At 41.8% G+C, this 27,771-nt stretch overlaps 3 protein-coding genes across 8 annotated transcripts in view; all 3 read left to right on the top strand.

The window, feature by feature from the left end:
• The window catches only part of FAM221B (family with sequence similarity 221 member B), a 51,876-nt gene extending 48,254 nt beyond the window's left edge, over positions 1-3,622 (top strand). For 4 of the 6 annotated variants that reach the window (XM_074196223.1, XM_074196224.1, XM_074196225.1 and 1 more), the window contains 4 exons: positions 700-810; positions 971-1,168; positions 1,848-2,034; positions 3,527-3,622. In XM_074196223.1, the coding sequence (XP_074052324.1) occupies positions 700-810; positions 971-1,168; positions 1,848-2,005 (467 nt within the window). In that variant the 3' untranslated portion in view covers positions 2,006-2,034; positions 3,527-3,622. Of the gene's footprint in view, positions 1-699; positions 811-970; positions 1,169-1,847; positions 2,035-2,550 lie in introns of all 6 variants that reach the window. The other 2 variants (XM_074196221.1, XM_074196220.1) reach the window with 2 other exon arrangements.
• Positions 3,623-16,662: 13,040 nt separating this feature from the next.
• HINT2 (histidine triad nucleotide binding protein 2) lies at positions 16,663-21,768 on the top strand. The gene is made up of 5 exons (XM_074196213.1): positions 16,663-16,768; positions 20,923-21,063; positions 21,194-21,298; positions 21,412-21,484; positions 21,616-21,768. The coding sequence occupies exons 1-5, from the start codon at positions 16,697-16,699 to the stop codon at positions 21,705-21,707; spliced, it is 483 nt and encodes a 160-aa protein (XP_074052314.1). The 5' UTR covers positions 16,663-16,696; the 3' UTR covers positions 21,708-21,768.
• Positions 21,769-25,804: 4,036 nt separating this feature from the next.
• Positions 25,805-27,743, top strand: SPAG8 (sperm associated antigen 8). The gene is made up of 6 exons (XM_074196212.1): positions 25,805-26,631; positions 26,720-26,888; positions 27,020-27,065; positions 27,152-27,263; positions 27,408-27,467; positions 27,565-27,743. Exons 1-6 carry the CDS (start codon positions 25,984-25,986, stop codon positions 27,673-27,675), a joined length of 1,146 nt encoding a protein of 381 aa, XP_074052313.1. The 5' UTR covers positions 25,805-25,983; the 3' UTR covers positions 27,676-27,743.
• The last annotated feature ends 28 nt before the right edge of the window (positions 27,744-27,771 follow it).

Genomic DNA, 27,771 nt, shown 5'->3' with positions numbered 1-27,771 from the left:
CTGTTTAGTCCAAAAATCCCCTTTTTAAAACTGAAGTTTTAAGTTTTGACCAAAGGCAAACATTTAGTTATTAATAACTGTAAAGCTAGAAGAAGAAATTCAAATTGCATTTCTATTCCCTTTTCAAAAATTGAAAAGATTGAATAAGAGGGTCTTTTTAAGACCCTATAACTCTGACAAAATTCTATTATCCTCCAACTTTGATTTTAAAAGTACACATTGATAATGAAAACATTTCCAGAAGTAGCTGAGAATATTTGGGGACAAATGAAAATTCTTGAAGCCTAAGTAAGATACTGGAGGAGACAAGGCTAGGTGGGGTATGTTCAGAGATTTCATAAATATAGAACTAGAAAATACTTTAGAGGTCATCTATAATCTCATTATACAGATAAAGAAATTGAGATCCAGAGGAGTTTAATAACTTGATCAAGCTCATTTAGGTGGCAAGTGGCAAAATGGTCATTTTGAAGTCAGGAACTTTGACTCCCAGTCACTTGTTCCATTGACCCATTATGTTACCTGTCAGAGAGAGGTATCAGCCCTGGCAGTATGCCTGAGGAAGTGAATGGCTATGAGTGTGTGATGATGGAGATCTGGTCTACCAAACTGTTCCAGACAATTGGTCAATCTAACTTGCCCCACTTTGTGTAGCCTGTCATTGGTCACTCAGTCATCTTCTAACTCTCCCTTCCTCAGGTCTTTACATTGGTTGGCGCTGCCCTCACTACCTATGGGACTGTTATCGTATTGGGAATGAATCAAAGTGCTTTTGTGGACACCTGCTGTCCCAACACCGTATCATATCAGGTACAAAAGAGAAATGCAGAAAAAAGCAGGATACTCTCACCAGCAGAGAGCGGAGGACAACCAAATCCAGGCTGTGTCCTCTCAAGCACTGGGGAAAGGACTAGATCCTGTTGTTTATGGGAGGTACCGATTTGTCCCCACTCACCATTTTCTCCCACAGATATATCTGTTCCATGTACCAAGACAGCATGCCGGTGCCAAATGTTCTGCTTTATCCCATCACGACCAGAAGAAGTAGGAGAATTCTGGCTTCAGAAACGATCTGGTTTTGACCCCAAAGCATGGAGAGCCCTTTGTCGCTGCAAACACAATCACGAGGAGCACTTAGCCACAGGGTCCCATGCCTGTCGACATCGCGGTATCCCTCCCCTGGGAATGGGTGATGGGAAATGCTAATGGAGGGATATAGGGACTAATTGATTAGGGGAAATAGGATAGTGAAAAATGATGGAGATGGAGATGAAACACTGGCTACTCAATGAATTACTTGGGGAGTAAAAAAACCAAGGTTAATGATAATAGTACTTTGGGGTGCACAAAGGACTCAAATGAGATTTATTTGCCTAGGGTGATGGAAAAAGAAATGGGATTAGGGAAGCCCTTTAAAGAAGAAGCTCCCCTCTCAGTGAGTCTTCAGATTGCCAAAAGATTGATATTCATTTACATCTCATCTTGTTTCACACAAAAATGTCATTTTAGGGATGGAAATAGGGATAAGGATGGTATGGGGAAAGATAGGTAAAAAGGACAAAATCAGAATAGGAAGGAGACTAGAGATAATGGAGATATGATAAGAAATGATGGTATGGACATGGGAATGGAGTCTGGTGATAGATATTGGGGTTGAGAATAGGATTGGAATGAAAGTGGAGATAGGAATGAAAGAAAAATGAAGGTGGTGACAAGAATGAGAATTTAGAGCAGATGTGTTATGAGTATGAGTGAAAAGGATGGGGAGGGGAACCAAGACTGGGAAATTCCCTATTTGCCTCTATTTTCTCTACTGCTGCTGCCCCCTTCCCTCTGCTCTCTCACAGGTTGCCAGTGTAACTTCTTCCAGTCAAACTTCCTTTGTGCTGCATGTGACCGAAGATGGGAGGAACATGAGACCTTCTTTGAATCAGAGGAGAAGAGAAAGCAGAGAGGGCGAACAACTGGTGAGAAGAGCCGTTCAGCAAAGGGAGCTGTACCGTGAGGGGGACATATGGAGAGTGGAGCAATATGGTGAGGGGGATTGTGTGCTAAGGTGGGGCATGGTGAGGGAGGCCTCTGGAAAATGGGTAGCTGCATGGTGAGTAGGATTGTATATCGAATGAAGGCATATGGTAAAAGCATGATAAGTCATACCATATAGTGACGGGGATCATACTGAATCAACCCAGGTAGTAAAGAGTTGTAGTTATCCATATCCATCTCTCCTGGGTCTTCTGCTTCCCAGTCTTCCCAATACTTCCTATGGGATTTAGATATTTATTTCCCCAAGCCCCTTAATTTTTAGCCAAGACAAACCAAGAGTTTATTTAAATTAACTTTTTTTATTCAAAGATTAAAGGGAAAGAGACAAAAATAACAAAACTAACCCATTGAAATAAAGAGATGAGGATTTTTTTTTAATCCAAACTTAAATTAAGGTCTAAACAAAGTTGGTTGCTTTGGTTGACCTGGCTTAAATAGCAACAAGTTACATTTTTTTTCCTTTACTTCAACTCCTAACCCAGTTCTTTCCATTTTCACAATCAGGTTCTTGCTCCACTCGCCTCCCTTATCCCCTTGGAGGTATCAAACAAAGGAAAAGAACAGGAGGGGGCTCAAATTTAGGTTATCAGACACAACCAATACCTCAAATTCTCCCTGATGACACATCCCTCAGGGATTCCCAGGAGGGGATTTCTCCTAAATTCCCTTGATTATGTTCTTATAGTATAAAATATGTTAAAACAGATATTAAAATTGGATATATATTAAATCTCAACAAACCAAGATGAGCATTTCCCCTTACATGGCCAGATGGAAAGATAGCCTTATGAGGGTGGTGAGAAAGGCCATATGGAGAGGGGAGCAATATATCAAGGAAGGTGGTATGATAGGGTAGGCCATATAATGAGGCTGGCTGTACAGAATGATGAGGGCCATATGGAGGAGGCATCAAATGGTAAGAAAGACCATATGGTGAGGAATACTATTTGGAAAGGAAGACATATAGTGAAGGGGGTCATTCAGTGAGGGAGGGACATAGGAGGGAGAGATTTCCCAATACCCATAACTCATCCATCCTCCCTGACTTCCTTTTTATATATCTGCTCTAGTTTCTTTCTTCTTCCCCCAGATCCCTTTGTCTACATCCATTCCCCCTAGATCCATTCTGCCTGGGTCTAGAACCAGCTCATATTCCCCATATGTCCCAGACTGTTTCTCCACTAACCATTTTCCTTACTTATTCCATCTATTGTTACCCACTCCTCATAGTCACCCTCCTACAACTACCCATGACTATCCCTCTCCCCCACCCAATGTTGGTGTCCTCCTTAGGAGCTGACTACATATCTTTTGCTGAGATGCCTGCCCTTCGAGATATCATCCTCCCTGCCTCGGAATTTGAGGCTCTTGTGCAGCAGAGTCCCCCCAGACCCTTCTGGGCTCCCTGGACCTTCTAGTCCTGGCCCCAGCAAGCCCTTCTGACTCTCAAGCCTCACCTACTCTGCTCTTCCCTCCCCAGGGACATGCAGTATTACACCCGGCATAGGAACATGTGAGCTGGGCCCCAACGCAAGGAAATAAAGATATGTCCACAGTATATGGACATGGATGAACATAGAGGTGTATTAGCATGTGTGTGAGCTGCTAGTGTATGTTTGAACCTATGTGAGCCTCTGTATGAATTCACATGAATGCATGTACATGTGTAGGAGGAGTATGTCATGGAGGTACATTATGTGTGCATTTGTGAGCATAGGCAGGTTTATTTCTCTGTGTGTATTTCTGCATAAGAAGATGCATCTGGATATGGTTGTGTGTGTGCATTCATTCTAATATGTTTGAGTATATGTGTATATATCCAATATTGGTCTGAATGTGTGTGTGTGCATGCGCACGTGTGGAGAGAAAGAGAGAGTATTCCACCATATACTTATACCATCCTAAAAGTCTTTGTGCAATTTTATGCTTTAAAAACTTAAAACTATTCCTCCCACCCTATACCAAGATAAGGTCAAAATGGGTACATAATTTAGTCAGTATTTTTGATAAAGGACTCATTTGTAAAAATAGAGAACTGAATCAAATTTAAAAGATTACAAGATATTCCTTAATTGATAAATGGTCAAAGGAGATGAGTAGGCAGTTTTCAGATGAAAAAATTAAGGCTACCTATAGTCATATGAAAAAACTGATATGAATCACTATTGATTGGAAAAATGCAAATTAAAACAACTCTAAGGTACCATCCCACACCTATCAGATTGAATATGACAGAGAAGGAAAATGATAAATGGAGGAGATATGGGAAAATTGGGACAATAATGCAGTGTTGGTGGAGTTATAAACTGATGTGAACATTCTGGAGAGCTATTTGGAACTATACCCAAAGAGTAATAAAACTGTGCATACCCTTTGATCTGCAATGCCACTACTAGGTCTGTATCCCAAAGAGATCATAAAAAGGGAAAAACACCTATCTGTACAAAAACATTTATAGCAACTCTTCTTGTGTGGCAAAGAACTGGAAATTGAGTAAATGCCCATCAACTGAGAAATGACTGAATAAGTGGTATATGAATATAATGGAATACTATTATGCTATAAGAAATGATGAACAGGAAGATTTCAAAAAAGACATGGAAATACTTACATGAACTGATGCTGAATGAAGTGAGCAGAACCAGGAGAACATTGTACATAGTAATAGTAACATTGTGTGATGATCAACTGTGATTGACTTGGCTCTTCTCAGCAAAGCAGTGACCCAAAGCAATTCCAAAAAACTTGTGATGAAAAATTCAGTATACATCCAGAGGAAGAACTATGGAGTCTGAATACAAATTGGAAGTATACAATTTTCACTGTTAAATTTGTTTTTTATATTTTTTCTTTTGTTCTGATTCTTCTTTCACAACATGACTAATACAGAAATATATTTAACATGACTGTACATGAATAACCTAAATCAGATTGCTTCTTGTCTTGGGGGGGAGGGAGGAAGAAAAATCTGGAATTCAAAATCTTATAAAAATGAATGCTTGAGAGGTAATTTAGATGGTGCAGTGGATACAGCACCAGCCCTGGAGTCAGGAGGACCCAAGTTCAAGAGTTCAGATCTGACCTCAGAGACTTAATAATTGCCTAGCTGTGTGACCTTGGGCAAGTTACTCTTAACCCTATTGCCTTAAATAAATAAAAAAATGAATGCTGAAAATTATATATGTAATTGGAAATAAAATATTTTTAAAAACTACACTAACAATCGAAATTTTAAAAGTAAATGCTGATAACATAAACCTCTCTTAAGTTTTAAATTAGCCAGAAACGGGGGAGTGCAGTCTATATTTGGATGGGTATATGCATGAATGAATATGTGTCAGTATAGTGAGTGGTGCTAAGGACAAGAGTTCAAAATTCTGGGGGGAGGGTAGGAGGCTGAGGTGAGGAGGATGGCCAGAGTATAGGATACAGGATTTAGAAATGTTGCCTGAGAAGTAAAAGTGAATTAAGCACAAAAGTATTGCTAATGGATGCTAGATGATTAATGTGTAGTCCCCTCACTTGGATCCCAAATTCGTTCCTCACATATTGTCATTGTGGTAAACTGGACCCATATTACTTGTCTGCACAAGTAATAAGGAGATGTAGTCGGATCTGACCTAGAGCTATTTTTTTTTTTGAGTTGGGTACCAATTGCCTATCCCTACAAAAGGGTACTCAGTGGAAACTGAGCATCCATAAATCTGTACTGAATAGATTTAGGATTAAGTAGCTGCCTCTTTCATACAGTTTCTGTGAATTCTAAAAGCCCCTTTACCCAAAACTAATCTACCTTCCTCATCTACTGACAATGCCTAAATCTCACTGTTTAAAGATTTGCCCCTGTACAGTTAAGTCTTTACCCCTCCCTGTTAGTGTAAAAATTGTTATAAATTTATGGGAAGAGGACAGAAAAGACCAAGGTCTTATCAGTCACTAACCTTAATCTGAAAGAAATAATCAGATTTTATCTTAAAAAAAAAAACAAAAGAAGCAGGAAGGCACTAGATTTTTTTGTCCAGAAAACTCAACTAGATGAGCCAGTCCTAAATCACAGCCAGTTTCAATGTTAGACATAGGTGATAAATAGGAAGTCTAAGTCCCAATTCAATTCAATAAGTATTAAGAACCTACTGCAAGTCAGGCATTGTGCCTGTTAAATGTAGATACAAAGATAAACAGTGCCAGCTTTCGAGGAGATTATATTCTGTTGAAACTATGTGCTAGAAAATTGAATTTAAGATATATGGATATCGTTTATATGTATATATATATATATCTATATGTTGATATAATTACACATACACATATATATTTATGGTATGTGTGTATATATGGCAATTTAGCAATTTCCAGGGATACCAGCAAATTGGAGTGATCAAGACAAGCTTCGTGTAGAATACATCACTTAAGTTGAGAGTAGAAAAAAGGGGATGGCTAGGTGGCACAATGGATAGAGCACTGGCCCCGGAGTCAGGAGTACCTGAGTTCAAACCCAGACTCAGACACTTAATAATTATCTAGCTGTGTGGCCTTGGGCAAGCACCCTACTGCCTTGCAAAAAACTTAAAAAATAAAAGTGGAAAAAGGGAAAAAAATTTGAAGTCAAAATTTTATTTTTAAAAATGAATGTTAAAAGTTATCTTTAGGGGCAGCTAGGTGGCGCAGTGGATAAAGCACCAGCCCTGGAGTCAGGAGTACCTGGGTTCAAATCCGGTCTCAGATACTTAATAATTACCTAGCTGTGTGGCCTTAAGCAAGCCACTTAATCCCATTTGCCTTGCAAAAAAAAAAAAACCTAAAAAAAGTTATCTTTACATGTATTTGGGGAAAAAATAAAATACTATTTAAAAGAAAAAATAAGAATTACTGCTATAAATGAAAAAAAAAAGCACCTACTTTCCAGGGTTGTTGTAAGGATCAAGTGAAATAAAGTAAGCATTACATAAATGTTAGCTATTTTACTTTTATGGCGGGGGGGGGGGCAGGGAGAGAGGGTTCCAGGGTCTGTCATGCTCTGTAGGGGCCTTATTATTGAGATTTTTTTGTAGAATTTCATTACCTCATCTTTTGTGAGATATATTGGTATCTACACTACAGTTATTTCAATTTGCCTTTTGCTCCAATTTATCATGAAATGATCAAGTATCCCCCAAAGTGATATTTTCTTGTTGACATATTAAAACTTCTTCTACCACCTTGTGCACTTTTCTCTCCAGGGGGATTGTTTTGGTCTACTTTTACTATAGAAAAAAATGCTAATAAAGTCATTCCATGCCTCCAGCAGTTTGTTCACTCATTAGTCATCATATCAAGATCTTCTAGTCAAATAATGATTCATATTTGCAGTTGATCTAAAAAATATGGAATGATTACTGCTCTCCATCCTTCATGTCAGACTAATTTTCCATATATATACATATATATGTATATATATGAACCTATTGAGATCAATTTGCTGCTCAGAAATCTTCAGTACCTCCCTACTACCCATTGAAAGAAGTTTACATTTCTTTGCCTGTTATTAAACATTTTCTATTCTTTCCATATGAGACAAATAGAAACAAATTTAGAAATAAAAAGAACTAAGAGTTCATCTAGTCTTCCCTCATACTACAGCTAAAGAAATTGAGGTCAAGAGAGGGGAAGTTATTTGTCCAAACAAGATTTGAACTCAGTTCCATCAACTGCAAATCAACAGTTCTTTCCAAATCCAAATGAAAAAAAGCATTTATATGCTATTTCAGGTATTATATTAAGCTCTAGAGATAGATACAAAACAAAATTTGGTCTTAGAAGTCACAGATTTGGTGAGTTGGGAGAAAGATCATTAGCAACCTCATTTTTTTTCAAGAATACTAGTCATTTGATTACTGTTCACAGAATTAGATATAAAAAGTTATGGGGATGGTGCAAAAAGCATGCAACAAAGTGGCAGAAGAGTAGTATGCACGGTCTGGGTCTAGGCTAAATATGAACAATTGTTCCAGACTATTGTTGCTCTTAATAGTGATAACAGGATAATGATCAAAAATAATTCCCATGACTAGATCAACAACTCCAACAGCATCCCATACAAATGTAGGTTAGTATTCTCATCTCCAAATGATGAGCAGAATATTAGTTTAATTCAATGGCCTAAGTGTTATGAGGAAGAAAAAGAAATCTCTCCTTTCTCTCTAGAGCAGGTCTCTTCCACAAACTATTCCCCGGCTTGTACTCTATCAACCTCCTAAATTATCCTAGGACTAAAACCCTGCAAAGACATAATCAGTTTTTGCTTATCCAAAGAAATTGCTCTCTTCAATTTACTCAAGGGGCCTATTTTTGTTTGCCTGTTTCATCTTGCAGGGTCACAATTCTGAGACCTCTTCATTGGCCACTTTTCTTGAAAGGGCTTGAAGGGCTTTTGAGATAGTAATTGTTCAGTCATATCAGACTTTTCATGATGCCAATTGAGATTTTCTCAGCAAAGATAACTGGAATGCTTTGCCATTTCCTTCTCTAGCTCATTTTACAGATGAGGAATTCAGGCAAACATTGTTAAATGACTTGACCAAGGTCACATGGATATGAACTCTTTTCACTGAGCCATCTAACCCTTTGGTTACACAATACAAAATAATTTTGCTTTAACAAAACAAACCCTTGCAATCAAATAAGAAGTCATAAACACAAATAACTACGCTCCAATGGAGACAAATGTAAAAGTAATCCTCAAAGTATAAGAAATTTGAACAGGAAAATGAAATTTTAACCTGAAGGAAGATTTTTTTTTTTTTTTTAGTTTTTGCAAGGCAAATGGGGTTAAGTGGCTTGCCCAAGGCCACACAGCTAGATAATTATTAAGTGTCTGAGACTGGATTTGAACCCAGGTACTCCTGACTCTAAGGCCGGTGCTTTATCCACTATGCCACCTAGCCACCCCTTCACTACACCACCTAGCTCTCCCCTGAAGGGAGATTTAATGTGATACTTGAGAGTAGATTTTGAAAGAAGGAAAGGATTTTCAAAATTGGAAATTAGAAAAGCTATTTCAAGGCATGGGGGAGGAGATTGGATTAAGATATGGATCCAAGAAAAAGCAAGGAAAAAAACAAAAGTCAGAGAGTAAAGAGTAATTTAGTTTGACTGAAATACAATATGTAAAGGAAAGTGGCCCCTCCCCCCTTGGAAAAAAAAGTCTAGAATAGACAATGTACATACTAGTTACAAGAGGGAGTTTTTCTTCCCTTTATTATGAGGGGGAGACAGAACAGAGAGAAAATAAATGCTAGTTAATTTTTAAAAGTTACAATTAAAAAAAAAGGTAAATCAGACTCAGCCTGCATACAAGGAAACAAGTATTTATATTTCATTCAGTGCTCAATGGGAAGCCACTGGAAATTATTGATTAGAGAACAAGATGAGTGATATAGTCAAAAGATTATTCAGCCAAAACTGTGAGGAATAATATGAAGAGAGCATAGACATAGTTCAAAATCCAATTAGGAAGCAATTTCAATAACCTAGGTAGAAAAAAGATATGGATATTTGTAGTAGAAGAGGAAATGAGGAATGTGGGAAAAAACCCTGAGAGAACATGACAGTTGATTAGATGTGATGGGATGAGGAAAGAAGAGTCACAGATAACTTTAAAGTTATGATTCTTGGTGATTTTGCTATCTGTGCAAACAGCCTCAATTTTTGATTCACACAATTTCTTGTACTTGACACATCCTAGCATCATCTGACGAATTCCTGTCATTTAAGGCCTATACAAATGCTACCTGTACCATGAAACTTCCTTGATCCTCTTGGTTGGTGATGATCTTCCCCCCACAAACTTTCATAAATATTTAATTTTTTTAACCCTTGTAATACTTACCATATCTTATTTGATTCAATTCATTCAACAAGCATTTATTAAACTCTTACTATGTACTAGATAATAGCCTGAGGATACAAAGGTAAAAATAAAAACAATTTCTGCATTCAAAAAGCTCATCTAATGAGAGAAATCATGTACACAAAAAAATAATTACAAGATATATTACAACATAAATATAGAATAATTAGGGAAGGGCAGAGATCAAAAAAGATCTCACAGAGAGGAAGTACATAAGCTGAAGTCTTAAAGAGAAATAATGACTCCAAGGTAAGAAAAGAGAGCATTTTAGGAATGGGGGGAAAGTAAATCAAAGCATCTGGAGGCCAATTCGACCTGAATGCTAAGTGCATTTGATATTACAACCAGGCTGAGGGTAACATAAACCCCAAACCCATAGGTGAGTTAGGGGAATGTCTACCCCAAGCAAGTGAAGACTTCCTCTAGTGGAACTGGTAGATGAAAATGTATTAATTGCCGTGAAGGAGACTGAGGCAGGCTCTATGCTGGCTTAAAGCTTGGTCAGATATTGAAGACGCCAAGGTCATCCACTGCATTTTGAGCCATTGACAATTATTCTGATGTTTATCCTGCAACTGGATTCAATGCTTCTGTAGAAGAAGGAATGAGGCTGATGATTTTATGCAATTCAGCCACAATTCCAATTCATAAGCAAGTTAAGACATCATTCATGATGTCACTGATCTTTTTCATATACAAAAGATGAACAACAAAATACCTCTAGATGGAAAAAAAAAAGACTGGAGTCAGATTATATAAGGGCTTTTAATATAAAACAAGAGTTTATATTTTATTCTATAGACAACAGGAAGACAAAGAGCTAATTTGTATCAAAGGAATCTCTTTTCTTAATCCCCTGATAAACCTATAGATAGGAACTATGTCTTACCTAAATTTGTTAATATCCTCCAGTACCTTACAGAGTATCCTGAACATAGTAAGGATTTACTAAATGTTCTTTAAAGATTGTGTTTATATTCCATATTCCTTTAGCTAAATATAATAATATATAATCATTTAATAAATGATAATATAATAATATAATGTAATATAATACAAGGTCCTCAAAGGCAGGGATTTTTTCATTTTGTCTTTACATCCTCAGTTCCTTAAATGCCCTACATATTCATAGTTGTTCAGTCTTTTCAGATTAGTCTTTGTGACCCTTTTTGGGGACACAAACGTACTGGAATGGTTTGCCATTTTCTTCTCCAGCTCATTTTACAGATGGGAAAACTGAGGCAAGTGACTTGTCCAAAGTTATACAACTACTAGATGTCTGCGATCAGATTTGAACTCAGGAAAATGAGTTTTCCTGTCTTTAGGTCCAGCATTCCATCCACTATGCCACCCATCTTATGCATGGAAGGCACTTAATCAATCTTTGTTAAATTAATTATATTGATTACTTTAAGGTTTGAAAAGCCCTTCAGTTTCATTATTTCATTTTAACATCTAGAATAGAGGAAATACCATTGGCTCTAGAATTAGAGAACATGTCCAGAAGACATGAATTCAAATCTTGGGTTTGATATTTACTTTTTAAATTTTTTTTATTTAAGGTAATGGGGTTAAGTGACTTGCCCAAGGTCACACAGCTAGGTAATTATTCAGTGTCTGAGTCTGGATTTGAACTCAGGTCCTCCTAACTCCAGGGCCAGTGCTCCATCCACTGTACCACCTAGCTGCCCCTTAATGTTTATTTTCTAAGTGACCTTGAGTAAGTCATTTACCCTCACTTGGCATCCATTTTTTCACCTGTAAAATAAGAAATTGAATTAAAGAGCTTCTGGGTTCTTGATCTATGATTCCCTGAATTATCCTATGAAGGAAGTACTTCATTAATGTCCTCATTTCATAGATGAGAAAAAATGAAAAGTTAAGTAACTTATCCATGTTCCTATATACAGGAGGTATCAGAGCAGGGGTTCAAACCTATGTCTTCAAAAGGAATTTAATGAACTGTTAATGAGAATGAACATACAATAATCTCTGTAGCAATAATGTCTTCATAGTTATTTTTTTCTCTTTTCATTTTAACTACTCTGGCAAAGGGATTGCTAATTCATTCACCTTCCCAAAGAACCAACTTTTGGTTTCTATCATTTTGGTTATTGCCTTTTTTTGTTTTTGAATGATTTCCTTTTTTAAGTTTTTTTTTTAAGGTAAATGGGGTTAAGTGGCTTGCCCAAGACCACACAGCTAGGTAATTATTAAGTATTTGAGGCCGCATTTGAACCCAGGTACTCCTGACTCCAGGGCCAGTGCTCTATCCACTGCACCACCTAGCCACCCCCAAATGATTTATTTCTGTACTGGTGTTAAAAAATTTTTAATGTAGAACCAATAAATGTGAAATAGGTGTGAATGTTAATCTTGGAGTCAGCAGGGACCTGAGTTCAAATTCTTCTTTATTGACTGAGTGACCATAGGCAAATTTCAGAACTTTTCTCATCTGTTAAACAAGAGATCAAAATACCTGTAGTACTTACCTCACTAGATTGTTGTAAGAATCAAATAAAATAATGCATATAAACTTTTTAAAATTACATAAATAACAGTATTATTATTATTATTATTGAATTTTCTAGTTTTATTCTTTGATTATGTATTCAGTTTGATCTTTTCATTTTAAAAAAAAAAAGGAACTGGGGCAGGTAGGTGGCCCATCAGTCCATCAAGTCAGGAGGCTCTGAGCTCAAATGTGATCTCAGAAACTTGATACTTACCAACTGTGTGACCTTGGGCAAGTTACTTAATCCTACTGTCTTGCAAAAACAGTAACAACAATAATCAATGTTGGAAGGGATGTGGGAAATGAGCTGTGAACTCATCCCACCTTTCTGAAGAGCAATTTGGGATTATGCCCAAAGGGCAACAAAAATGTGCATACCCTTTGACCCAGCAATATCATTACTGGGTCTAAACCCTGAAGAGATGATTAAAAAAAGGGGGGGGGGGGTAAAAACATCACTTGTACAAAAATATTTATAGCAGCCTTGTTTGTGGTAGCAAAAAGTTGGAAATTAAGTGAATGTTAATTGGGGGATGGCTTAACAAACTGGTATATGTATGTCATGGAACACTATTGTTCTATTAGAAACCAGGAGGGATGGGAATTGAGGAAAGCCTGGAAAGATTTGCATGAACTGATGCTAAGCGAGATGAGCAGAACCAGAAAAACACTGCATACCCTAACAGCAACATGGGGGTGATGATCAACCCTGATAGACTTGCTCATCCCTTCAGTGTAACAACCAGGAACAATTGTGAGCTATCTGCAATGGAGAATACCATCTGTATCCAGAGAAAGAATTATGGACTTTGAACAAAGACTAAAGACTATTACCATCAAATTAGAAAAAAAAAGCATTATATTATTATGTAATTTTACTATCTCATATTTTATTTTTCTTCCTTAAGAACAGGATTTCTCTGTCATCACGTTCAACTGAGATCAATGTATAACATGGAACCAATGTAAACACTAACATAATGCCTTCTGTGGGGAGTGGAGAGAAGGAAGCAAGAATGGGGGGGGGGGAATTGTAAAACTCTAAATAAACTCTCTTTAAAAAAAAATAACAACAAAAGGAATTCATTCAATTATCCTTTTTGAACAACTTCTTCACACACACTTAAACCTGTTTCCTCCCAACTCATCTACCCAGTCTTGGTCCAGATTTCAATATAAGAAAGGAATAGAACTCAGAAGGAGTTTAATACTGAATGATATATATTTTATAGGTTCAAGGGCTCATAGAGAGCTGCAGCTGGAAGGAAACTCAGAGGACAAATCAATCTCTCCATTCTACAGATGAGGAAACACTCAGTGACTTGTTTACACTTTCCACAGAGATTTTCTGTTTGGCAGTTTTGAATAGCTGTTGAAGTTCATCCCTGTATCCTTACAGTTGATGGTCCAGATTCTCTCTGACCCTTCCAAAGCTGTGATTCTGCATCAAATTTTCAATGGAGAATTTGAACTGTGCTATGTAAAAATAAAATAACTACTTTCTGTTCATTTGGTGCATTTATTTTATTCGTCTGTTGGGGGAGAACTTCAAGTTGTATGAAAATATTTCTTGAACTTCTGCAGGGTGGTGGACCCTAAGTCTAGTCTTTGAGTTCTTCAGTCCCTAGACTTGCCTGCCAATCAAGGCTGCCGTTTGAAGCGGAATACTAAAGTCAGCTGCAAGTGACCATTGCATGCATGTGCTCTGCAGTCTGCCTCTGTGGAAAATGGGAAAGGACGACAGATTAACTACACATTTTCTCTTCACTCTAACCATGTACACTATTCCATGAAAAGCTATGTTAAAGGTTTGGTTTGGGGATTGGTGCTTATCCTCCAGTGTTCCCTATTTGTCTCTTTCCTGACCTTCTTCCATTCCCTGAATAAAAATCAAAAACTCCTTGGTCCAGGGTGAGAGAGAGAGAAAGAGAGGGAGAGAGAGGCAGGGAGGGCGGGAGGGAGAGAGAGAGAGAGAGAGAGAGAGAGAGAGAGAGAGAGAGAGAGAGAGAGAGAGAGCTGGGTTTTAGTTTTGCTTCCATTGCCAACTCTGTGTCTTCTTGGAAAGATCCCTAAGCTTCTTTTGAACCTCAGTTTTCTTTCTTAGATAGGGACCTGCAATCTCTGCCCTATCCACAGAGGTGCTGGTGGTAGATAGTGAGATGATTTCAGAAGGCACTTTCGAAGTGACTTTAAAAGGTGGCAACCTCAATGTAATCACAGTCAGTCAGTAGGCACGTATCAAGCTCTTACTCCTTCCAGGCTCTGTGCCAAATGCTGGGGATGCAAAGAAAGGAACCTAGCAGCTTCATTAATGCCTAAGGATGTGCCTGACAATCTCAGTTATCTTCTGTCTGGGTGTGTTCTCACTAGGAAGAGAATGTGGTCTGGCCCCAGGGGACAGTGCTTAGCCTAGAATTATAGATTATAATAACTGGAAGAAATCTGTAATCACCAGTTGATAAATTCTTTGCCTAGTGCCCTTATTTTCTAAAGGGGAAACCTGAGATTCATGGAAATTAAACATTTCTGAGTCAAGAGATCTGGATTTGACTAACAGCCCTGACACTAGCCGAATAACCTTGAACGAGAGCTTTAACCTCTTTGAGTCTCAGTTTCCTCAACTGTAAAATGGGAATAATGATAACTTACAAGGGTTGTGAGGAAAGTATTCTGTAAATCCTAAAGCATTAAGCAAAATGTAAGTTATTATTAAGCTTAAGGTTGTACAGCTAGTAACTGAGGGTCTCATTCAGCATTCATTTTGTTTGCAGATGAGTGTATACTCAGTGTAGCTTCTGAAGTTGAGATGCAACAAAGTATGGATTGTTTCTCTCCTGCTTGTGCTAATTTTGGCCTAAAAATACCAAGAAATCACAGGTGTTCCATCAGCAGCACCACACCATCATATGTAGAGCCATCGAGTGCAGCACATGCCAGGTTCACTGACCTCAGCAGGGCACTTTCCTGGGAGGTACGCAACGTCATGGTTGGCACTGTCAGACCTAACTCAGAGTCTGAAAGAAAGTGTGGGGGAGAAGAGGTATTGGACCGACCACACAGTCCTTGTACTAAACTCAATGCTGTATGCTTGTGAAACCTGGACAGTCTACCAGCGCCATTCCAGGAAGGTGAATGGCTTCATTTAAATTGTCTTAGGAAGATTCTGAAGATCCCCTGGCAGAAGACCCTAGGCACTGAGGTCCTTTCTACCACTGCCAAGATCTGCAACATTGTTAACAGAGGGCACAACTGCGATGGACGGCCGCGTTGTGGGAATGCCTAAGCTACGCTTGCCAAAAAGACTTTTAAGGAGAACTCAGCCAGGAGAGCGGCTCTGGGACGCTGAACGTCTCCAGAACTTTGAAATTGCACCTGATGCCAGCATGGCGAGCCCTCATCAGAGGGGGTGTGGTGCTCTGAGAGCGGCCAGAACCGAAGCAGCTCCGAGATAAAATGCAGAGGATCCACCGCAGGTGTTCACGAGGACCAAGCCGAGTGTAGGAGGCCTGTGTAGTGGGGCTCGTGTGGGTCTGCTACAGACGGACTGCAACTCGGTCGTCTCGGTCCATAACGAAAGACAAGAACCAACCATTAAGCACTAGGAAGTCCGCTGCTCCTTCCATTTTGCCACGCTTATCTCTCTGAGTGAACGACTCGAGCACTTTGCAGTCTCCTTCAACGTCCACAGCGGTCTGGTCCGCTTCAAGAGGGAGACGAGAGCCCCAGACGCTCCTAGAAACCCCCACCAAGTCCCATCCCAAAGGCACGGACTCCCGGGGGTTAACAGTGAGGGGGCGGGGGAGGAGGCTGCCCAATAAGCAGCGAGCTCTCCTTTCTCTTCCCCTGTCTGTACGTGTCTGCCCTCGGATTCCCTCCTTTAGGAGGGCCAAAAGATTTCCTCCTGCCAATAGTGGAGCCTTAGGGACTGAAAGACCCGCCCCCTCCCAACTGTTCCTGACCGTGCCCCTAAGCGGCCACACTACGGCTTTCAAGGTAACAAACCCGAAAGGGTTTAGTGATTCGCCTCACCCTGCCAGGGAGCCAATGGAAGGCAAAGAGACTTTACATCTCCTGGGGCGGGAGCCAATGGAGAGAAACCTAAGGCACAAAGGTATGGAGGGAACAGAGCCAATGAAATGAAAGATCCATAACAGGCCGGTAGGACAGCCAATGGAAGGAAAGGGTTATTTCGCTTCCGGGGAGGGCGATCCTGGACGCTCGGAGCCGGCAGTGGCTCGAGGGCGGCTATGGCGGCTGCAATCGCTCGGGCCGTCCTTCGGGTGACGCGCCACGCGACGGGGTCGGCCGCGAGGCTGCAGGTGAGGAGGGGGTGAGGTGTGCCATCCGCCTTGGACCCGGATTCCCCCAGCGCCCCTTCTCTCCCCGACTTGAGCCGAGCCAGCCTCGGGCTAATTGGCACCTCGCTTCCTCCATGCCACTGAGCCCGACCCGGGACTGGTCACGGCCTGGCTCTGTGGCTGCCTCCCGCTGACCTTTCCAGCCCCTGTACGCCAGAGTGGCTTGCCCGGCCTGGCCTACACGCGGGTCGCCATCGCCTGGCGCCGTGTTTGAGCTGGGTGGCCCTCCGTGGCTGGACCAGACAGACCACTTCACGAAATCCCTAGCGCCTTTCCGAAAAAGCCACAGATGCCACCCGAGAGGCCTTGTAAAGCTCTTTGCAAAACTCCTTCATGAAGGCCTTTCCTCCTTCCCTTCCCCAATTAGTGCTCTCTACCTCTTAAAATTTCTTAGTATTTGTATCGCTGTTTTATCTTCTCTTCCTCTCCGCAGCCCATAGACTGTAAGAGGGATTCTTTGTAGGATCACAGAACTAAAGCTGGGAGGAATGATTAATGTTCCTTGTACAGCTCAAATCACATAGTATCAAAATAGAATTTTAGGCAAGATAGAGCCAATGCTCTTCACACTTTATATTACAGGTATTCACGTTATACTTGTATACAAGTCAAAGAATTATGTTCTAAACAGAAAATAGGAATTTAGCATTTTGTGATTCATCAACAGACCTTTTCATTTTTTAAAGTTTTTATGCATAGCCATTTTCCTTTTTTAAGAAGCAAGTTAATTCAGTAAGCATTCATTAGGACCATTGACTGGGCACGAGATAAAAACATAACATCCCCATTAGGATATTGAGTCATGCCCATGAGTGATAATATTAATAGCTTACATTTACATAGCAGTTTACAGCTACAAACCTTCTTTACATTTATTTGTTCCAAAATACATTTTTTGAAAGTGATAGAGCAAAAATTATCTTTCTCATTTTACGGGTGTGAAAAATATTGAGAATAGTTAAATGGTTCACCCATGAGTACCCAATCAGTCTTCCCCATCTTGTACATTTTTTCATGATTCCACTCTGCATAACCACAATAAATAACAAATTTCTTGAGTGCTGGTTTCTTCCCTTGTATAGAATTCAACAAGTATTTATTTACTGAATATCTACAAATCCGTTATCTGCAACAAACTTTTAACATCAACAGTTTACTAATGTGTGAATTATCCCAAATTTATAGCCTGTAATTAATTTCCTATTTATACTCAGTAAGGACTCCAAAGGGGAGAAAGGTGTGCTGAAGGGGATGCAAATTAATTTTATTATTTTTCTAACATTGTTTAAAACTAAGCTATTAAACTTAATATAAACCACACAAAAGAAAAATGACATTTGTTTTGAGATCCCTGAAAAGAGATGAGAGAAGATGACTGTACAGTTCTTTAATTCCCATCTTTTATAGAAGAGAGGAAGGGAGGGTCCCTATAATGTGGAGAGAATGTCCCTAACCATTGCTTGTACACATCCTTCAGAGGTGCTTACATAAGGGTTTGAGTCAGTTCCCTACTGTCCACAGACAACTTGTTTCAATGCAATAATTCTTTCTCTTTTGGTTATGAGCCCAGTGAAAACAAACTGAAAAGTAGCCAGAGGAAAGGATTGCTCCATTCCTCCATTGGGAAATATTTGTTGCCTAGGGCACATGGAAGAACTGAAATGATTTAGTTTCTCCTCTATAATTTGATATACTACTGAACAAAAAGTTTAATAAATATTTACTAAATACCTACTATCAACTGAGTGTAGGCTCTGGGCTAAGACAAACATAAGTAAGATATAGTCCCTCCTCAGGAACTTATAATTTAATAGGAATATAGGACAAAACAACTGAAATATAAAATGAAATAAAACAATGACATAGGCACAAACTTCTGTCAGTATTCAGAGAAGGAAATACAGAGGAAAGAAATAGTTTTGGCTCAGAGGAAGGGCCTTAACATTCTAGTTGAACCTTGAAGGATAGTTAGGATTTCAGTAAGCAGAAATGGAAAGTGCATTCTTAGCATAGGGAATTGTGAAGGCAGAGGTGATGTATACAACATCTATGTATCGAATAGTCTGATTTGAAGCAGAGAATATGGAATAGTCTTAGTGGTATATAAGGCTGGAAAGTTAGTTTGTTCCCAGACTATTTGTGTATGTATGCATAGCAGACTAAACTTGGGACTGTATTTAGTAATTGAAAGAGCCATTAAAGGCTTTTGAGCAGGTGGTATAATTAGGTTTGTGCATTATGAAAATTAACTTGTCAGCATGTTAAATAGATTTGAAGGGGTTGAGGTTGAAACACTGATTAAGAATTGTATAAAAGTGTAGTAATCAAGGCTTAGTAGTTTCAGTGAGGTTGAAAAGAAGGAGATAGTATTAAAGAGATGCTAGAGAAGATAAATCCAGTGTTTGATAACTGCTTGGTCAGTGATTAAATATATTAGTGAGGAAAAGGAAAAATTCATAGATGATGCAGTTTTGAGCCTTGGATGAAACTGAAGAAGTGACATTAGCAGAAATAGGGAAATTGGGAAACAGATTCCGGGGCAAAGATGATCAAAACAAAGTGCCATTTCAGTGTTCAAGAACTATAAAATCAAACTAAAAAAATATCAGTGGTGTCATTTTAGGTATGATAAACAGATTGAAATTTAAAATCCACCACAATCTGGGCATATCTTCCCTTATGCACCATTGCCTTCCTACATGCACCACCTCTCCTCTGTCCTAATCAGGTTAATCTATTTATTGTTCTCCAAATAGCCTTATACATAAATTCTCAAAAGGATGAAAACCCTGAACATTTGACATTAGATTGATTCTGAACTAGTTAAACTTTTCCCTGACATTTTCTAAGATTTGAGTTTAAATGATTCGTTGGTTAGTCTATTGTCACAAATAAATGGTGAGCTGGCTGGAAAGTAGTTGATTCACTAACACACACACACAAAGAGAGATCTATAGATAGATAGATACATACATACATAGAGCTTTACAAGGTTTGAGTATCATCCCTATCTGGGGACCCAACTTTCCCTTCCCCTTGACAGTCTTCCTACTCAGCCTTCCTGTCCATAAAAATTTTCCCTTCCCAGTGGAATTCAGCATCTCTTCTCTGTTCTAACCAAAAGGTCCACTTTCCACTTCCTAAGGTTGTTGGTTCACTTCTGTGGGCAGAAATTTCATTGTATCCTAAGGAGGGAATCCCTAGCCTTGCCATCTGCCTAAAGCCAAACTCCAACATGTGTTGTCTCTCCCATTAAAATGTGAACTCCCTGAGAACAGGGGATGCTAGCTTTTTCTATTTGTATTCTCAGTACTTGGTACTTTAATGCATATTTATTTCATTTATCCCCATGTTATACATGAGAAACAAAGAGTATTAGGTGACTTGTTCATCTGGCTAATTAGTGACAGACATGCAGATGACGATGAGTATTAAATTAATTCAAAAAGAGACCTTTTGATATTTATTAAATATTTGGATATTTAGCCCTTTTTATCTTAGCTTCTGCTATCTGCAGGATCTTAATGAATGCAGTCAAACACTATGGATAGTCTAGTCAGGTCAAGCAGAACCCACTAAGGATGGAGTTAAGCCTGGGTAGGAGATCTGATTGATCCTCTGGGGAGGTTCAATAGCTTTCAGATGGAGCTTCTAGTAAATTATTACTCCAGTTCCACCACTCCCAAGGGCTGATGTGATTTCAGGCACCTATCAAGATGCCTGGTGCCTAGGGATTTGTCTAAAGTGGATTAAGGGGCTTTATCCAAGCTTCCTGGCTTGAATTTGACTGAATTTATGACGATGATGCAATAATGTAGCTGGTGCTTCCCCCATCCAATGCCCATTGCTCTCTATTTAAGACCTACCCACCTTCACTACCCTAACCCATGTGATTTTTCCAGACTCCTAGAGTATTTTATAATCTGTACCATTAGTTGTATTTAGTTATAACTGCACAATTTTTCCTTTTCTCCCCAAGTGCTGTTGGCATAGAACTACACACAGGGAAGTTGGGGATGGGGGAGAAATGCAGTCAGCACATTTTTGTTTGTTGAATTTGTTTTTGTTTGTTGAATCATTAACTGAGGCAGAGTTAATCTGTGACCCTATCTCAGGTTTGTGGAGCTTCAGGGGTGCCTGGTGGAGATGAGGTATTCAAAGCCCAGCAAGCAACCCCTGGAGGAACAGCCCCTACCATCTTCTCCCGAATCATTGACAGAAGCATTCCTGCTGACATCCTTTATGAGGACCAACAGGTAAGGTGCCACTTAGTCCCATAGCCACCCTCTCCCAAATTTCCATCACCTCCTTACTCCACATTCACCCACTTCAATACCTCATTTCACAATTACAGTCTTATTTTATATTCCTTCCTCTACTCCCTAGTGTCTTGTCTTCCGAGATGTGGCCCCTCAGGCCCCAGTGCATCTTTTAGTCATTCCCAAGAAGCCTATTCCTCGGATCAGCCAGGCTGAAGAGCAGGATAAACAGGTATTGGAGAGGCTGGAGTCAGGATGAAAAAACTAGGACAGCCATCATCTGGGCCAAAGAACCATGGAAGCTGGGCCCTAATGCTTTCTTCCATTTTGATTATCCTGTCCCAGCTCCTGGGCCATCTACTACTTGTGGCTGCACAGACAGCAAAGGCTGAGGGTCTAGGAGATGGATACCGGTTAGGTGAGTGATCCAAACACTGACTGAACCCTATGCCTACCTACCCAACACTTCACATTGCTCCCCCGACCCAGACTCTAACCTGTAGCCCCAGACCTTATGTCCCTAATGTTCCTAACCCCACCCAATTTCAGTGATCAACGATGGGAAGCTGGGAGCCCAGTCTGTGTATCACCTGCATCTGCACATTCTTGGGGGCCGGCAACTTCAGTGGCCACCAGGCTGACTCTGAACAGGGTGAGGGAGTGTGGGAATCTAGGACTGTTAATAAACCTGTTGAAACCTGACTTGTTATTCCATGTCTTCATTATGCCATATAGAAACGAAGGTCCTCTAACCCACACTTTGGAGATGGAAAAAGTGGAACACAGGTACACAGATCATTTTGACACCAATTTCCATCAGTGACTATCTCACCAAATGCCTGAGGGATGCCCTGGGATCTATGGTGGAGGAGGCTTAGACTGAAAGGAACATTGGAGGTGATCTAATCCAATCCTTCATTTTATAAATGAGGAAACTGAGGCCCAGAGAGATTAAGGGATGCCTTCAGAATTTCATGTATAGCAGCAAATAGCTTACATTTATATCATCCTTTAAAGCTTTTGAAGCATGTCATTTGATCCTCACAATGACCTTGTAAAATAGGTAACTATACTATCCCTATTAAGATAACACATTTCATGGGGCAGCTAGGTGGCATAGTGGATAAAGCACCGGCCTTGGAGTCAGGAGTACCTGGGTTCAAATCTGGTCTCAGACACTTAATAATTGCCTAGCTGTGTGACCTTGGGCAAGCCACTTAACCCCGTTTGCCTTGCAAAAAAAAAAGATAACACATTTCGGGAGCAGCTAGTTGGTGCAGTGAATAGAGCACCAGCCCTGGACTCAAGAGGTCCTCAGTTCAAATGTGACCTCAGAAACTTAATAACTGCCTAGCTGTGTGACCTTGGACAGGTCACTTAACCCCCATTGCCTTAATTAAATTAAAAAAATTAATTGCCTAGGTGTGTGACCTTGGACAAGTCACTCCCAACCCTACTGCCTTAAATAAATTAATTTTTTAAAAAGATAACACATTTCAAAAAGCAATCAAATTATAACTCTAGTCAAAATTTTGTGGGTCAGAACCCACAAAAAGACTGAGCAATATAATTACCCAGTCCAAGACAACTTAGAAGATCTATAGGAAAGGTCTGTTTCACTAGGACCAGGGGTTAGAAAGAGCCACACCTCAAGTGGGCCAGAGCAAACCAGCTCCAGCCTTCCAGAAACAGCCCACATGGGTTAGGGTAGTGAAGGTGGGTAGGTCTTAAATAGAGGTGCCTGGGTCCCTGGGGACACCTGTGTCCATGGCAAAGAAGGCAGTTTCCAGACCTCTTGGCCCAGGGATCACTGGGGACAGCTCATACCAGAGTGAGTATGAAGCCCAGGCTAGCACCAGCCTAGGAGCATCCCTGTGGTGAGAACCTGTAGCAGGAACTTCCAGAGTGCTCATCCCATAGATGGTAAGGGGGTGGGAAAAGACTACAGAGGTTTCTCTGCTGTCCCTGGGGCAGGATTCTGCTGCTTTGCCCATACTCTGATCTAGGGTCCAGTCTGGGTCCTAGTTCTACCATAACTGAACAGGGACCCTCATTACAGCTCCAGCGCAGAAGGGAAGGTCTGTGGTCATCCACAGACCGAACTACAGGCAAGAGAGCAGTTAGAGCCTCATAAGACCTTAGAGGTGGGGTGTCCCAAAACACCCCCCCAAAGCCTTGGGAGTGCAGTAAATCAGTCATAGGCTGAGGAAATAAGCAAATGACAGAAAAAGAAGAAACTGACCATAGAGAATTACTTTGGTCCCATGGAGGATCAAAATATACTATGAGAAGATGACAAAGTTGAAGTTTCTGTATCCAAAGCCTCCAAGAGAAATAGGAAATGGGCGCAGGCTATGGACAATCTCAGACAAAACTTTGAAAAGCAAATAAGGGAGGTGGAGGAAAAAATTGGGAAGAGAAATGAGAGTGATGCAGGTCAAACCAAGTCAGCACCTAGATGAAAGAAATGCAAAAAAAAAAAAACTGAAGAAAATAACATTTTAAAAACCAGTTTAGGTCAATTGGAAAAAGCAACCCAAAAGGCAAATGAGAAGAATGTCGTAAAAAGCAGAACTGGCCATCTGGAAAAGGAGATAAAAAAAGCTCTCTGAAGAAAATTATTCCTTCAAATGTAGAATGGAACCAAAGGAAGCTGAAGACTTTGCGAGAAATCAAGAGACAATAAAACAATACCAAAAGAATGAAAAATTAGAAGAAAATGTGAAATCTCTCATTGGAAAAACAAATGCAGGAGAGATTAAATTTAAAAATTATTGGGCTACCCTGAAAGTTATGACCAGGAAAAGAGCCTAGACTTCATTTTTCAAGAAATAGTATAGCAAAATTGCCCTGAGCTCCTAGAAGCAGAGGGTAAAACAAATTGAGGGAATCTATGATCATCTCCTAAGATTTCCCCCCCCCCAAAAAAAACCTCCCAGCAATAGAACCAAATTCCAAAACTCCCAAGTCAAGAGGAAAATACTACAAGCTGCCAGAAAGAAACAATTCAATTACCATAGTGCTACAGCCAGGATTACACAAGATTTAGAAGTGTCTACATTAAGGGCTCATAGGGCTTAGAATAAGATAGTCCAAAAGGCAAAAAAGCTTGATTTGCAACTGAGAATGAACTACCTAGTAAAACGGAAAGCAAAACGTTTAGGTGAAAAGATGGACTTTCAATGGAACAGGGTACTTTCATACTTTCCTGTTGAAACGACCAGAACTGAAAAGAAAATTTGATCTCCCAAGTACAGGACTCAGGTGAAGCACAGAGGGGGTGGATGAGAAGGACTAATTGTGAGGAACTTAATGATGTTGAACTGTGTGTACTCCTACATGGGAAGAAGATACTGATAACTCATGAACCTTCTCATTTATAAGAGCATTTAAAAGAAGCATATATAAACAAGGCACAGGAGGAAATTGAATAGAATGGTATAATATAGTATAAAGATGTGGTCAATGGGTGATAAAGGAAAGTACTGGGAGAAAGGAGAGGTGAATGGGCTGTTTTTCACATAAAAGAATCAAGAGAAAGCGTTTACAGTGGAGTGGAAGTGGGGGGGAGGTGAGGAGGAATGAGTGAGCCTTCGTTCTCATCAGAAATGCTTCAGTAGAGAAATAACATATATACCCAATAGGGTTTAGAAAGCTATCTTACCATAGAGAAAAATAAGAGGAAAGGAATGGGGTAAGGAGGATGGGGGAGAAGTAGGTGATAAAAGAGAGGGAATATCGGTCAGATACAACACACTTCTGAACAGGGACAGGGTGAAAGAAGAGGAAGAATAAAATAAATGGGAGTGGGGCAGAATAGACTGGAAGGAAATATAGCTAGTAATGGTGACTGTGGGGAAAGATATTAAAGCAACTTCTCTGATGGACTTAGGATAAAGACTATTCATCCCCAAGATAGAACCGATGGAATCTGAACACAGACTGAAATGCCCTTTTTTTCTCTCACTTCATTTTTCTTGAGGTTTCTCTATCTTTTTTTTGGAAGGAGGGGATTAAGAGTTTTATGTTTACTTTCACAAGACTATTGTAATAATATGAAAATAAATATGAAAACCATAAAAATAAAAAATAAGTTAACACATTTCTGCAGCACTTTATGGTTTACACCAAGTGACTTGTGAGATCATCCAAAGTTGTGTCTCACTTGTCAGAAATAACAGAAATGTCATAGAGGGCAGTTTACACTTCATCCTGAGGGGGAAGGGAATGAAAGGTGGGACTGGAACACAGAGTTAGGTGAGGTATTGCATTTTCAATCCACTGAAAAGCTCTTGTGTTCCGACTTGGCATTAAGTATGCCTTAATGGATTTCTCTCCATCTGTATCCCAATTGATATTAGTATTAAAAACAAACAGAAAACACAAGATATATCGCTTTAGAAGCAACAGAAAGAGCTTCACAACCATTAACAGCTGGGTGGGGAAGAACTGTTCCCTTGTGGAGCTCTCTAGTGTCAGTGACAGCTGGGGGGGGGGGGGCTGAGCTGTCCCTGGAGGGTCCCTAGGCACCTTGCCTGGAGATGCTTCACGGATGTCTCGCCAGGACCCGAGGCTGGGCCGGTCAGGAGATCCGGTACTGGGAATGAAACAATCTGACCCGCACTGGCCAAAAGAACAACACAGCCCCCTCCCCAAACCCGGGAGTGGGTGGGGTTGAAAAAAACGGGGCAGGGGCGCAGGCTAGGCTGGGGGCCGCCGGCGGAGCTGCCTCAAACCGGAAGCGCATGGTTTTCTATTCCCCCCAGCTCGGTCCCCGGGCCCCCATCTGGCCGGGAGCAGCGGCTTCCGGCCTGCGTCCCCGCTTCGAGTGCTGCGCGCCGGCAGAGCATCTTCCTACGCGAGTCCCTGGGCGTCCCTCGGGCTCCGGGGACCTTCGGCTGGGCATTGCCCGCGTGTATGTGCCTGCCGCAGAGCGGCGCCCACGTGGGCAGAGAGGCCGGGCCGGGCGGGGCCGCCGTCCCCCGAGGCCCGGCCTCCGGAGCGGCGCTGCGTCCGGAGGCGCGTCCGGCCGCCCAGATCTCGCGGGATCTCCGGCCGTCTCCGGGGCGACCCCCTAACATGCCGGAGAACAAGGACGGCGAGGGCGCCGCGGCCGGACTCCGGCCGCGCAAGGCTCCCTCGCACCAGACGTCCACGTCCCAGGACACGTCCCCCGAGGAGCCTCCGGCCTTCTCGGCAGACGAGCCGCGGGTCCCGGCCCAGCGCAGCTCCGGGACGGCCCCGAAGGGCTCGGAGAGCAGCGGGGCCTACAGTGCCAGCTGGCCGCCGGGGCCCGGCCCCTTCAGGGCTCGGCCCTACGCCTTCGTGGCCGAGACCTGCGCCTGGCTCACGCAGCCCTGCCTGCCCTGCATCCGCTGCTACTACTGGAGGCCTCCGGCCCCGAGGCAGCAGGCGTGGAAGGCGCTGCGAGTCTCCGAGCCCGGCGGCCCGGGGCTGCCCTGTGCGTCGGGGGCGGCGCGGGCGGCGGCGGCGGCGGCGCGGGAGCCGGTGCCGCGGGAGCCGGTGCCGCGGGGCCAGTGCCTCCTCCGCAACTGGGTGGAAGAGGTAGTGCGCATCCTGGGGGGGGCGGGGGCGTGACTCTGCCCCGGGGGCCCCGAGGGGCCCGGAGTCACGCGGGGCTTTGGCCCCACAGAGAGCCACCAACGAGTTGGATCGGGTCCCGCGGCCCGAGGAGAGCGAAGCCTACCGCTACCGCCACGGACACTTGGGGCTGCTGACCCTGGAGCTGCCCGCCGCCCCGGCTGGCACCACCCACAAGGACTCCTACCCACCCCCGGGGAATCCTCGGAAGCCCCTCCGCGGTACAGGCGCAAGCTAAGTAGAGAAGCCTCAGGCCGGGCCGGGAGAGGGTGATGCTGAGGCACGCGGCCGGCAGGCCCCCCAGCCTTGGCCCCACACCCACTGACCCTCTTCTGCCCCGTCCTGCCCCTAGGGAGGAGAGAAGCCATGCTGGAGATGCTGCTGGAACAACAGATCCGGTGAGGGATGCGGAGGGAGGAGAGGAGGGGAGGCAGCGGGTGGAAGGGGACGGGGAAAAAATAAACGCAACTCTGGGATTATGCAGGAAGGAAGTGGACCAGGAGTTTTGTCCACCAACGTATTTAAATTATGAGTCTGTGACGCACCGTGATTATCAGAAGGAGCTGGATCGACCTGGGCCACCACCTCCCACCAAGGTGAGAACATCACTGCCCCTTAAAGAAGACGGCTCAGTGGATTAGTGGTAGGAGACTTTTGAGCTACTGATTGAACCCTTTGGGATGCAAGGGAAGGGGAAGTTCGTTCAAGTAAATTGGACTCCATTCCTTTTCCCCATACAGCCTCACTGTCTGCAGGAGCAACCGGAGACCTACTGGCTAAAAAAGGCATCAGAACTTCCGGTGTGTTAAAGGGGACTCAGTGGGGGAGGTAGGGACAAGTAACTCATGTTACTGAAGTTTGGGGAGAGATCTTATACTAACTTGGAGAACTTTTCAGGGTGTCAGCAATATCCAGACATCTGACAACCCATTTCGAAAAAATTGTAGTTTCTCAACACCCGTTCCTCTGTCCATGGATCAGCCCTTGCCCTACTGCCCTCGACTTTGAGGGGGGAAATGTAGGAGAAGCAGATTGGATAAAGGGATGGGAGAAATAAATCATACAAACAGGTATTATTCCTGTCTTAAGCCTGCCTAATTGGAT

Source organism: Macrotis lagotis, chromosome 8, assembly GCF_037893015.1.
Source record: "Macrotis lagotis isolate mMagLag1 chromosome 8, bilby.v1.9.chrom.fasta, whole genome shotgun sequence".
In the NCBI taxonomy this organism is placed as follows: Eukaryota; Metazoa; Chordata; class Mammalia; order Peramelemorphia; family Peramelidae; genus Macrotis; species Macrotis lagotis.
The sequence above is the reverse complement of the archived record's forward strand: the minus strand, read 5'-3'. Positions and strand labels throughout refer to the sequence as shown.